The 14,321-nt window shown below is 42.0% G+C and overlaps 1 protein-coding gene across 1 annotated transcript in view; it reads right to left on the minus strand.

Annotated features, from left to right (window-relative positions):
* Positions 1 to 11,849, minus strand: part of POU2AF1 (POU class 2 homeobox associating factor 1) — a 33,014-nt gene extending 21,165 nt beyond the window's left edge. Inside the window, exon 1 of the mRNA XM_009460663.2 lies at positions 11,767 to 11,849. Within this exon, the coding sequence (XP_009458938.2) occupies positions 11,767 to 11,833 (67 nt within the window). The 5' untranslated portion in view covers positions 11,834 to 11,849. The remainder of the gene's footprint in view (positions 1 to 11,766) is intronic.
* Between the last annotated feature and the right edge of the window lie 2,472 nt (positions 11,850 to 14,321).

The following is a 14,321-nucleotide window of genomic DNA, read 5'->3' on the forward strand; positions in this document are numbered from 1 at the left end:
TCAATCAAGAGAGAGAATAGAGGAAATGAAAAGTTGAGCCTCATTTGAGGCAGCAAGATCTGACATTTGACTGAAAAATATTTGTTATTTCAGATTACAAATTCTATAAGCTGTGTCTTTATTTTGTAGCATGCTATTATATGTGAAAACATAGCAAGAAACAATCCAGAACCAAAGCCTACAGAGTACAAGGCCAGGATGTGTTCCAGCAAGCTTATGTAAATCACAACACCTAACTTAGGAGCGTCACACTATACCCCGTTGAACTCCCGTAGCAGAACCAAAAGAACAACAGGCATCTCCAGAGGTATGAGTCACCCAAGTCTGAACCTCCTTCTGGAGGTGCTTATCTGTTTTAGTAGACCACAGGGCAGGACTAGTACAATGAGGCTCCTAAATTCTGGTAGTTTGATTAGGCATCAAAAGAGCGTGATGAATGAAGGCCTAAAAAACTTCAAAGCCAAAGCTCTTCCCCAAAGTCAAAGTCTCTGTTGCATGTGGAGATGCGCCATGGCTTGCCACAAACAGTGAGAGGGCAGCTCATTTCCTTGAGAAGCATGAGGGACGTGACAAGTACTATGAACAAGGACAGAGGACAATGGCTGTGAGCTGCATAGTGTGTCACAATGTGGAGTGAATTTTCATGCTCTATCTACAGACCATTTACCAGAGAACCAGTCCTCAAACACTTCTAAAGCATGTTTGAAGCAAAAGTGTTACTTCAGTCAACAAGGTGGCAGGGGGAAGAAAAACTTTAAAAAAAAAAAAAAAAAACAATAAAAAGAGAAAATTTCCCATTTTCAGCAGAAGCTGGGGCTGGTGTGAAGGTTACCAGGACTCCATGAGTCACAGTAGGAGGGCGATCATAACAACCTGATCAGATAAATTTACCAGGCAGGGCAAGTAAGACTTTTATGAGAGCCGTAATAAATCTCAAAGACTCTCTGAATAACGCCAGAATTTACTATGTGCCCCACTGAACATGGCCTAAAAAAATGAAGGACACATTTCTGATTTCACATGGGCTTAGGGAAGGGTCTGACACAGGTAGAGAAGATGGCATCTCCTGCTGGGACAGCCTGTTCCATCAGCTTTCTGTGTTACAGACTCAGAGAAGCACAGAGACATACTAATGTTGCAGCAAGCTCATCAATAAATAGTCCTGTGTTTTTTTTGTGGGTTTGGGGGTTCTTTGGTTTTTGTTCTGTTCTTGGGAATACTGCTCCTCTAAAGGGATGTACAGTGTACACCCTGCAAGGCAGGGCCAGGAACAGAGCTGAGGTAAGAGGTATACACATCTCATCATGCGACATAGACTGAAGCAGCTGATCAGAGCTTCAGTGCTTTGCTCAAGGTCATATATGAAATCTGTAATAGGGCTGGAAACAGAGGCCAAACGTTTGGGGATAGCCTTGTGTACAAAACTGCTCACTAATCATGTGCTTCCTGAGGAGTGTATCACCTTTTTTTTTTTTTTTTAATACTGTAGGTAACATTGAAGCAAGCATGGTACAATAAACTCAGTGATTTTTTTTTTCTTCTTTCTTTTTTTTTTAATTTTTATGTGAGTCTCACACCTCCCACTTTGCCTTCTGAAACAAGTTCTGATTCATACCTCAGCTTTGATAAGGAACAAATGATGCAGCCTTCACATATACTCAGCAGTAGAGATTAAGTCCTTGGGCAGTGTAAATCAACATAGCCCTCATGACCTCTCAGACAGTGAGGATCTGAACCTGGGACATTCCACATCCACTCTAGGGTTACTGCACATATTTTTTCACACAAAGAAATGTCCCATACTGATCAGGCCTAACATCAGGCATAGAGGACAGCATGAAATCCTTCAGAACTTCTGCACACAGATGCCTAAGCGAAGCTACTTCCCAGTGTCCTCAAGAAAGTTCTGAGTTCTAGAGTAAAAAGAAAGTAAAAAAACCAGGCCAACTGTATTTCTCACACTGAGACCATGTCTTCACTTAGAGAGATGAGAGTTTCCCATGAACAAGCACTTGTGTTTTCTTACACACATTATGTTCTAGAACAGACCTTTCCAGGATTTCTTTGTACTTTATACTATTTTGGAGATCATCTGGTCTGTTCCTGAGCTCCAAGATGTGATTGGTTTACCCCCCTCAAAAAAAAAAACCAATAAACCCCAAACACCACCACCAAAAAACACCCAAACCACCATACTACTGCTTAAAGCTAAACATGCAAGCTGTTTGTAGTGGTCACACACACATATTCTCAGATCTACCCTGTCCTTGCTTCTCCCTTCCTGCTGCTCACGCACATGCCATGTTCAGCACCATCTGCTTGCAGCCTGCCCATTCTTCTCAAACACTCAGGTGTTTGTCTGTGAATGAGTAGCAGTCACGTTTAGTTCAAGTTTCCGGTACTGAGTCAGGCAACAGGAACAATAGCACATAACACAGTCTGTGTCCATACTGCAGCTGGAAGCGAGACGTGAACTAACCTTGACTGAGCCAACAAGAGGACCAAGAACAGTGATGATCCCACAAGCTAAGGCTTCTGTGCTTGCTCGCAAAGCCAGCCTGGGACCACAGGCACGCTACCACATAGCTAATGCACACTGAAGTCCTTGTCACCGCAGCTTCTCTCTGCTGTTAGGTGTTCAAACCAGTTGGTATATGTCTGTGCATCTTGCAAGCTTGCCTCTGAGTGCAATGCTGACAGATGATCTCGGGTGAGCTAGCACTGGGAGCAGTTGCACAGCCTCTCCCCTTTCACGTGTCACAGAGTGGCTGCTAAAGCAGATGGTGCTAAGGGGTGAAAGGAGCCAGGCATCTTTGTAACTTCCCCGCCTACAGTACCACCAGTCTGGTGACTTGCTGGCTTCCAGAGTTTGTGCACACCAACAGGGTGAAAACCACCCGTCCAAGCTATCTGTTTGAGAAATTACACACAGAACCACCCCGAAAATAAACCTGAAATTGGCAGAAATCAAAAGCAGACCTCAAATGATTCATGAATAGGAAACAGGATTAAGAATATCATTGAATGTTACGCACATAAATCGCATGACTAGCTCTGGAAGTTGGCAATGTGAGACAGCAAGAAAGCTTGGGGTTTCATCAGTTATGAAAGCAATGCAGCAGAAAGGTTTGTTTCATGTTCCCACTGGAGTCTCAGACGGGCTTCCTTTTGCAGTGGTCCTGCATAGAAGCCGGTAACATGCTACACTAAAGGCTCCAGTCCCTCTTTGTTGAGTCTGCTGAAGCAAAGCATTTCTTTAAGGAGTTCTTACCATCACATTTTCAATAGCCTCTCTTTCTCCTCACAGAAGCAAAACTAAAGAACAAGGAAGACTGCGTAACATGAATTCAGTGATACTTCTCACGACCTATATTCACCATTTGTAGAAGTGGGTTTCATTCAAAATTCATGTTACTGTTGACATGAATTTCAGATGAAACCCACTTTCTGAGAATATCTCTTTTGACTGGATGCACACTAAGGCAAGTCCTAGAAAGGCATTTTAGGTAGAGCTCACACTCTGTGTGCTCAATTCATACAGTGGAAGCAACCCATCTCAAACAGAAAGCCACATTCAGCCAAGCCATGTGTCCAAATCAGCAGAGTAAACCAAGGACTTCAGCACCTCCTTTCACATTCAGACATTGGCCCAGGCTTGCCAAAACCTAAGCAACCAGCGTTTCTTCAAGCTAAAGGCTTTAAGCAGGTGCTAGATATTCTACTATAAGATCAGATCTTCTGCCAGAAACCACACTGTCAGGCTGCTTCTAGCTAGTTCGTTCAGAACATGAACCTTGCCACTGTTACCAAGGCGAAAGCTTGAGACCTGATCGTGTCACAAGGAAAGTCAAGTCACCATTGCCTGGTCCTTTCTGGAAAAGATTCATGTTGAGTGAGCTCTCTGAGCACATTTGCCCCCAGAGTTTCATAGAGAAACAGGACTCAGCAGTTTTGGCAGCATCCTCATGCCTGCCTTACCCTGAAACCCATGATGTACAGCTGCAGAGGAGTGGGCAGAGAGCTACAGAGAACAACAGCACTGTACTAAGCTGTGAATCTACACAAAAGTTCCCATTGCTTCAATCAGTATTTACTTTTCCGTGGTCTCCGTCAAACATCTGGGAAACCCCCTTGAGGGTGCAGTTGATTCTGAAAACTCGGGACATTTTCTTTTCCCAGGACACAAGCAGTGTGGGAGGTTAGACAGTTCTCTCTACTGCCTGCAGGACCACCTGCAGATCTCAGCTCATCTCTTCATTTAGAAGTGTAATTCTCTGCTTAGTCTAGGGGAAAGGAGTCCATTAGGAAGCTGGGGGAGAGGGGGGATAAGAAAAGTCTGGGGGAACTTCTTCTCAAGGGCCTCCATTTTCATCATCAACAGCGAGGATACAGGTTTGTGGACCCTATGTACAAAGCTACTAATCAGACCTTAGGGTAGTGGAAATGTCAATTCCTGCTCCTAAAGGCATTGACCCCAATTTAGAAAACAAGGCCTGTTACATCTTCGTTTGGCCCTCATGCTTAAGAGAGAGCACAAGATTTTCAAACTGATTTCACATCCAGATGAAGAAAAGGGAACTAAAAACCTCCCCTCTACCTTATCAGCTCCAGTTCCCGGCCAGGCTACACTCAGAAAACCTGACTTTCAGTTTGCAAACTTGCACCAGGGGACTCACTGGGAGAACTTTTGTCAAGGTCCTTGCCTATTTGACAACTGATTGGAAAGAATGGAAGAAAACCATCTAGACTAAAATGCAGAATTAAAAGTTTGGTAAAGTGGAATCATTACTGCCCACTCTAGAAGCGTGCACAGCCGAAAACTCTGCACTGGAAGGGAAATTATGAATGCTGGCTGTGGTTAGCAGGAACAGAAGACAAATGCCAATTTCTGGTCACTGTCATAGGAGCAACAACCACCCGGATCTGTTCTAAAGTCACATAAAACTCTAGGAGTGATTGCTGGAATTCTTTCTGCATCCTCACGCTGAATTGTCTGCAGGAACTGATCTTGGGTTCTCTGTAATCAATAGCTCAAGCCTCTGCTACAGGCAGGCTGCCTCTGCAGGGTTTCTTTAGCTGCTTCTGCAACCCAGTGCTTCCAGTCACTCTGAGACAAGGATCCTGGAGGGAGTTTATCTCAAGTCTACTCTTGTTTCACTAGTATTTTATTTCCTCACTAGCAATGAGATTAAATTAATTAGTTTAAATTCATCATACATAGAAGTGGAGAAATTCTGAAGATGGAAATATTCATAGGGGTGAGAAGGCACATTTATCTGGCAGCTGAGAGCGCTGAAAGTTATTAATGACTCACCCCAAGAATTTGGATCTCAGTGTCCAGGATGTTATGTGTGTCACTATCCAGGCAAATCACGATGGAAGCCTCAAAGAGGAATGTGGTGATGATCATGTCCCAAAGACTCACTCATTCTCACTCATGTATTCTCCTGGCAATCCTATGTACTACACTTGCTATTCTCAATGTATATACCATTTCATTTTTGGTGTTACAGTGACAGTATGAAACTGTATTTTGACCAAAAAAGCAAACTGTTAGCATTAAAAAAGGCCACATCAGCAAGTGTGAGTGACAAATTTCTCTGCTCTTGTGTAGTTAGTGAGACAAGGGCTTCATGTCATGAGGCAAAACTGCATTTTTGTGTTTAAAATAGTAACTACTTTGAGAAGAATGTTGCAGCTCTCTTTCAGGATTTAGTAAGATGCGATCTGAAGTTTCTGCAAGTCAGTGGAAAGATTTCAGCAGCCCCATTCAGAAAGATACTCAAACATATGCCAGCCTTTGGATGCAGAGGTGTGTATTAACATTTGAATGATCTGACTCGCTTGTCTAAGATAAACAGTCCCTATACACTCAAAGCAATTCTTTTCTGAAGGCAAAAACCACTACTGATTTAGAGTCCAGCGCTGCACCAATGACTCCAGCCAGGACCAAGTCGATCGCTTACTGGCAGTTGTCATTGTCCTGAAACTCTGTCATCAATAGCATCCAAAGGGGCGATGAAGCACAAGCAAAAGCTACAATTTAGGTAAAAACAAAAGAAATCCACTTTTGCAGTTAGTATTTACATACAAATTTGTTTGCTTCTTAACAGGTTTGTATTAGTTGGGTGGAACTGCCACCTGCTGGTCACCTTGCTGTCAATCTGAATGGGGCTTAGGGCTCAGCAGTTGTGTTACCAGACTGACAAAGGAAAGAGGAGATTTGCAAATGCACAGGCAGCAAATCTTGCAGCTCAGCTTTGGACAATCTGCTCCCTAACACTCACTACAGTCAGGAATTACGTAATGGCCCGAAAGAAAGAGACCACATTTCCTAAAAGCCTGGTCCAACTCAAGTGCCTGTGGTCTTTGACACTAGGTTTGTAACAGAAAGAACATTCCAAAGATAATTAAAAATGGTTGTCCAGAAACAGAGCAGAGGAACCGAAGTTAACAGCAATGACACATGCTCCGGGACATGCATTGCTGTTCAGGAAAGGATGATGAAAAGAACATGGCTGCTGCAACTGTTAACACTATATACCTCATGCTGGTCTTTAAAACACAAAGGTTTCGATTAACAAAACATCAAAAAAGGAAATGTGCTCAAAACAGTTCTCAAATAGACAGAAACACAATGCTTATAGCTCTATGTGCATAAAGGCATAGCCTCCCTCAGGCAAAAGCCTTCACCAGAGTGTTCTTCATTGCACAGAAACCCTTAGGACATCAAGAGGACTCCTAGCCCTGCAAGTCTTTTACATGCTCAGTTGCATTCATTAATATTTGTATTGCAAATGCTGAGTCCATGCAATAGGCCAGTCCTTGGCCATGTCTCTTGGCCCATCAGATGATCATGCCTAGTTACTTATTAAAAAGAAAAGCTCCCTGGAAGACATAAGGGTGGCACTCACAAGCACACACACACAGAGGCACTAACTCAGTACCAAGTTCTTGAGATTATGCTTCGTCTCTTAAGTGAACCTTCAACTCCATGTACAGCCACCTGTAAAACCCAGAGAACTGCCCTGCCTAAAGATACACAGGCATGATGCAACACAACTGATGAGCCTTCCCCCACTTCCAGTCATGTCAGAGACATGTCTTATTTCATAAATCTACAGCAGAATAGAATTATTGAAGGAACAAACTTCTTTTTTTGGTTCCTTGTTACCAGAGCATCCAAGAGAACATCTAAATGCAGAGCTGGAAGCAAGAGCTTTCTGGTACATGTGATGCCTGCCATTTCACATGGGAAAGTAAGTAGTGAGAGACACCCCTGGGAATGATAGAACCAAATAGAGTTTATGAGGTGAATAAGGGATAGTTTTCTCTTCCTCAGGGCTGATGTGCTCTGATATTTTTTCCATTTGCTCCAACCCATGGCTTCAGTGAGAAGTTGTCATTAACCACCGACAGCCGATTGTGTCTGGAATAACAACAGCACTTCTTGCTGTCCTGCACAGTGAAGGGTTTCAGCTCTGCACAAAAAGCCAATCCAGGCGTACAACTTGGCAAGCCAGGCACCTCGGAAGTGACTGGAAGCTCACAACACACTCAGTGGTCCAATAGCCAATGAAAGTATCAGGAATAGCCAACAGCTGGAAGAACAACTACTACTCTGTACAGGGTGTGGAAAGAAATGAGCTGCTCACAAGTAAAGGAGCTGGGAATGCAGCGGTGATACAGCATGCTCAGCAAGGAAGCAAATCTTTCCTCTGCAAATGAGAATTTTGGAATAATTTCAGAACTCCTCAGACAGGAGATTTTCTGTTAGCCTCATGGCCACTGCCGACACTTCTGTAAGGGAAACAATAAGGCCTGCTTCTGTGACATAAACGGTAAAATCAGGGAACAAGCTCAAAAAATAATTCAGAGACAACATCTTTTGTTTCCCTTGATCTTGTACTGTACATCCATTAAAAATTTGAAATTATCACTTTGAAAAGGAAGCTATGCAGCAACAGGCTTAGCCAAATGTAGATATGAGAGCAGCAGCATTCTCGGGCAAACATGTTTGATGTTCTGCTCTGATTTTTGTTAAACTGCTGTATCTCTAGGCAGATTTATGGGACGTTGCTATAAAACAGAAACACTGTTTGCAGACATGAATTTTCTGGTATCCATCTCTGTAAACCTTTTCTTTAACCCTGATAAAAAAATGGAGATTTAAAATATAGCAGATGTTTAGAAGTTTCATCAGCATAAGTCAGGTAAGTAACATCAGCAGCAGTCAAAGAATGCATCTGAGAAGAATGCTCAAACCAGACATTCTCATTTAAAATACAGCACTGACTGCTGTCTAACCATCTATGCTACATATTTTTGAGTAATCCCTCTCTCATATATTGCAGTGCAGAAAGACAAGGGTATTTTCTTTCACTCCAGATGCACAGAAAGCATTTGATTACCACTGACACTTCCCTGGAAATTTAGGGGCTTTCCTTTTGTAGGACTCAGTTGTGAAAACTCCCTGCTCTTTTCTTTCAATGACTGGAACTCTCACTGGGTGATCTTTTATTGTATTAAATGCAGGTACAGAAACGAGCTATTATTGTGCTTGAGGATTCTGGTGCAAGTACCAATGAAGGCACTTAATTTTCCGTTTAAACCTCTCCTTTGTTTCTCTTTTGTTTACCTGTCAACAGTTTCGCACACTCTACAGTTTAATTTCTTTTCCACACAATTTCACCTCTTAAGGTACTTTGAGCCAGGAAAAGGCTAATGCTGAAAGTTTACCGTGGAAGACACTCAGGCCTCAGGAATCCTCACCTGTAATGCGATGCTTGGCTACCAGAATTCATTCAACTCATACTCTCCTCTGTAATGCCAGTTCTATAACCAGTTACCGTATAAGCCAGCATCTCTTCAGTAAGACACTACAGTTACTACAATTGCATCTAGCTTTTGCAGCTTGCTTCTACAGAGGAACTTTCAATGCATTTTAGGAGCTCCAAATGAAGCTTGACAAAATCTGATAAACTTCAATGACTACACTCTCAGTGTGAGATATTGAAGCCTCAAGTGTTATATCACAGTTACATACTCATTTGCACTCTTAGTTGTATTTTTTTGTTGAGAATAATATTTTATCAAAATAAGGAGGCAAATGCAGCCAGAAATGTACGTTCCTGTGTGTGATCCCTGTGCAACAGAAAAAATGCACAAATACTTTTGAAAATATTAGCCAAAGTCACTTTGGAAAAACCTGCTTACAACAAAGATTCTGGGAGCTGCATTTCCCCTCTGATAGCTACCGTACACTTCCTAGTCATCTGTTTGGCCCGAGTGATTCAGCGGTGCATTGCTCTGTATCCCCACCTGGCAAAGGGCCATGCAAAGATTGTTTATGATTAATGAATGGAGATGCATACAGGCTGGGCTCAGAGGAACAGCTTTTCTTCCAGCCAACATAAATTCAAAGTGGAATAAATGCATTTGCACAAGTTCTGAAGAAAGAATTTGGGGATTTCCCCTCACACAATCAGTCTGTGAAATGCTGAATAAGTAAAAAAATAAAACAAGACTGTAACAAACCTAGTTTAAATTACTTCTTTTTTTTTTTTTCCCCTCTAGAAAACATCACTTATAGCAGAGAAACACCCATTGCAGGATTTCCCTACTTCTGTCTTTCCATGCTCTGTAATGTGTCAGACTTTCCAGGGATATAAGCATAGCAAGAATACGAGCAGAAATGACCATGCATATGGTCAAAAGTGGAAATAACTTCTCTATGCATTAAAATTCAGACTTTTTTTCCTAGCAACTTCATGTACCTAGGTCACTGAAAAGTTCCAACATCCAATTAAAACACTGGATATCAACTTCCATACAGATCCTCTCTCGTTAATCCTCTTTGGATTACGGTGTGATCTGTCCACTTTTGCACCAGCATTAGTTGTTAACTGCAATTGTAACCATTTGGGAGACCTAAACCCAAATATTAAGAGAGTCAGTTGTGGGTTTTTTTTTTCAGATTAGACAAGGGCAGGTGATTTCCAAAGAAAGAATTTGAAGTCACTTTTATGTTTACAGAAGGGCAGAATTTTCATATTGGACAGAGCTCCACATGGTTTGGATTACATATTAAACAATGTTAAAATTATTTATTCCTTTACAAATGCAAGTAGTGAGGGCACAAAGCCTGGGTCTGTTGGAGTTCAAGTGCATTGCACAGAAGTGTGCCAAATGCAGGCATGTTATCGCCAGGTGAATAAATTCATAGCTTTCAGGAAGAAGTTGCCAACGCTGACCTGAAAACTATGGGAAACACTTAGCTATAGATCACCTGTTTTCTATGCCTGCCTTCCTTTCCACTCTTGGTGAAAATCACGATCTCGGCGCTGCTGCTCACCTGCAGAGCCGAGCAGACGGACTACAGCAGCCTTCCCACTCGCATCCTGCATGCACACATGCTCCCCCAGCTGCCCTTTGCAAAGGAACAGGTAGGAAGGTGAGCACTTGGCTCTCCAGCCAACACATTTTGCACGTTTATCACAGTCAATCCTGTGCCATGGAAAAGGGAAAACTTTGCTGGAGCTTGACAGACAGAAAAAAGAACTTTGTGTATTTTTACCAAGAATTAATTTCTCTGCAGCCAGCAGCAGAAATGAACCTTTCGAAGGCACAAGGTCAAAGTGCAGGGCACAAATATCTGCATTATGCTGGTGGTGCTTAAGGCTCTCCAGAATTTGCATAAAGTTTTCTGTTCTATCTGATAACATCACAGAAAAACAAAACAAATCGGACCATACTGTTCCAATTATAAGTTGCTACAGTGAGGTACACTTGGACTTTCCCAGCTAAACATCTCAATATTGTGAAAATACTATGACTCAATTATTCTGATTTGTTTCTTCTAACTTGGTAACATATAAATGAAACACTTGAAACAAATGAACAAATACACAAATGAAGTGAACTGAGATGCTCAATATTTTCATATAAGGAAAAGCATTGTTTTCAGTTTCCCTTCCGAACTTTGTCAATACGCAGTTTAGTCAAAACTAGATGTATTTTCTTAGCAGCCATAATAAGTTGGAGCATTTCAGCCCTTTAACTGAGGCATAAAGACCCAATGCACAACAGTAAATTCTGCCCTGTCATTAAATAACTGAATACTCAGAAACTGAATGGGCTTTTTGACTGGCTGTATAAAAAAATAATAATAATAATAAAAAGAAGCAGCCAACCAAACTCATAAAACCCTCAAACACAACAGATCCAACCAAAACCCAAATTCACAGACACAGAGTTATCAATTTCAGGATTCAGGTAAGAAGGGCCCCCAGGAGGGCTGCGTTCTGTTCCCACCCTTAGCGAAAGATGCTTTTTGAAAATTTTTAGATACGTGCATATTTTCAAATTTCTATCATCTAATTTAACACCTCTCAGAAAGGTCCCAGTAGTTATGGAGCAAGCATTCTGCTTTTTGTGAAAATCAGTTCCTTTTAAGATATTAGAAAACAATACCCCTGAAATTATTTACTCATATAATGATAATATACAATAATATATCTAACCTTTTTAAAACTAGCTTACTAGCCTAAACTGCTGTTGTGAGATATACGATGATCCCTTTCCACAGAGATCTGTCGTCACAGTAATGTTTTGTTGTGATGCTGCACTTTTTAACCCTGTTGACGACAAATTACATCTTGTAACTCTTCATGAGCTTGAAAAGTCACTACCACAGTTTTCCTCCCTAAATGATTACAAGAACTGAAAGACTGAAAGATAAAGGTACTAAATACTTTATCGCATTACCATTAAGTCTGCGCTTCATTTCAAGTATGCAGTATGTTAACTGGGATGAAAGCTTACGCTGGTCCATAGTGTTCAGTGATGACTGTTCGTAGTTTAAAAGTCCTTTGACGGCAGTCACGCAGGGATTTTAGCCAGATGCAATCATAACCATTTCACAAACACAGCTGCAGAAAGCTCCTCCTCATTAGACAATCCCATTAGCAGATTAGAAAGCCTCTGATAACTTTTGCGTCCTGCTCTCCATCCTCTGTAACCAACAGAAATTTCTGGTTTATATCCTGCCCTTACTACTTTGGGAGAAGACTTAAAAGGAGAACTTTTCAAGAAAATAAGCTTTGGGAAAAGAAAGAGAGCCTAGCATGGCTGGACCCTAGAAAATCTATCCCTTCAGGAGGAAGTTAGTTTACTAACAAAAGTTAGTTAACTTCTCCCTGAGTTGATCAAAACTTCTACCATACCATCTGCTGCTGCTTTCCTCCTGCCTGGAATTTCTCTCAAACATCAGCTACCAAATAAGGGGAGACTTTTGCTGTTTCATGTATGCTCTGTGGGAGAATAGTGAATTATATCTCCAATAATATTAACACTGGTCCCAGGGCCACACAAAATAATCTATTTTAGAGCTTTTGCAATAACATTCATCACCTATAGCAGATGAGAATCTTGCTGGTAATTAATGCAGGCTAACAAGGCTTGCTGTGTGCTCCACGGATTCCAGGACCTGTCTCTACTCTGCCTCAAAGATCTCCACTGAGGAACTTCTGCTTCTGGAATTGCTAAAGCACAAGCCACAGCAGCAAAGCACACAAAGTATTCTGGGTATCTCTAGGCATTAAAAGCCAAAGCAAACCCAGCTGCTGTGCAGACAGAGGAAGGGCCAGCTCACAATAGTGTAGTAGCACAGTTTCTCTTCACCCAGCCTTACTTGAGGTTAACACCCCACCTATGTCCCCCACCCTGGATGTCTTCAAGGCTTGGCAAAGATAAATCCAGTCACTCTCTCATGCTGCTTTCACATTCGTATCTGCTGGGCCAGTCTCGGGCAGGAGGCATGAAACACACTGCCCAAAATTTCTTGATTGCTCCTTTTCCATCCCACCTAGAAAGACAGCAGTCAACAGCTGGGAAGTCTGCACTAGAAGAGCAGTAAGGCAGGACACAACATGTTTTATGGGGACCATTGCATTTTTCTGACTGTGACATGTTTTATGGGGACCATTACATTTTTCTGACTGCTTGGATTTGGCTCAAGGCATAAGCGGCCTAATGAAATGCAGCTTACTGTTGTTGACTCATGCTGATAACAACCACTTGTCCTGCAGGGAAAGTAAGATTTGCTCAATCTCTCAGGAGAAAATCGGCAACTTTCCGAGAGAAGTGGGTGAAACAGTATGAGCAAGTAAAATGCCTCTTGTGGTTCTTCATTGCCAGGTCTGAGGTGCCAAGATTTTTCACTTTTTTTCCCTTCCAGCTCCTTGGTTTATTTTCAAATTGGCAACATTTGACATTTATCTTAAACAACCAGCACCTGGAATCAAGTGGTTAAGAGTATATCTTCATTTAATTAAGAAAGGCCAATCCCAGGGACTTAAACTGCGGAGAAGTACTTGCAAACGTGAGCCTAAGCATGCTTAAGATTCAAAAATAGACTACAAATATGAAAACACTGAAGTTTATTTAATCCTGTTAATCTCAAGACAATCTTACAGTTTTGAGGATCAGACTTGGGATTTTTGAGTATTTGAAGCTGGTGACATGCACAAGAGCTGGATACAGTCCTCTGAAGGTCGTAAAACCACCTGGAATCTTGTCATTAGCATCCACAGGCTCTAACTCTTGCTGGCTATTGCAGCTGGAATAGCAGCATTATAATAGCATTTAGCTCACAGCACAACAGCAGGAGGAGGAAAAGGATCCAATGGCAATGCAAACATAATCCCTGGGGACAAGTAAAAAGGCCGCTAGCCTCAGCGAGGGAAAAACACAACTCTTTAGCTACTCCCAAGCTATGATAAGTCTGACAGCACATGGAAGAGGAGAGGAGAGCAGCTAATCCTGCTGTCATTGATTTACAGAGACCTCTGGGCAAAGTGTGGATGGTCCAAGACTGTTTTTTTCTGTCATCCCTGCCACTTTATATATTATTTGTTTGCTTCTGGCTTATAATTCCCCTGAAATACCTGGCAGTGAAATATTCACTGCACAAGTGTGCATGTGTTGCGGGAGCAGCAGGCTTGTAATCAGAAATTAATTCCATGCCTCATCCTGTTCTCCTCATTCCAGAAGCAGTGTCTTTCATCCCCAGAAATGCATAGCCCAGGTCTAGACATTTTGTTCCAGTGTTGGGCTTGGGGCAGAGTATATGAATGTGGATAGAGGCTCAAGGTATGGCATTAAATAACTCCAAACTCAATCTACTCCAGAAACATTCTTGATTTCCAGCCTCTCCCTTCGAGGTCAGAACCAGGTACAGGCAGCGCAGACTCATCCGTGACACCTGAGGGGCAGCAGAGCTCAGTAAAAACAACAACAACAACAACAACAACACACCACCC

Source organism: Nipponia nippon, unplaced genomic scaffold (assembly GCF_047370975.1).
Source record: "Nipponia nippon isolate SJK-2023a ecotype South Korea unplaced genomic scaffold, ASM4737097v1 scaffold_28, whole genome shotgun sequence".
NCBI lineage: Eukaryota > Metazoa > Chordata > Aves > Pelecaniformes > Threskiornithidae > Nipponia > Nipponia nippon.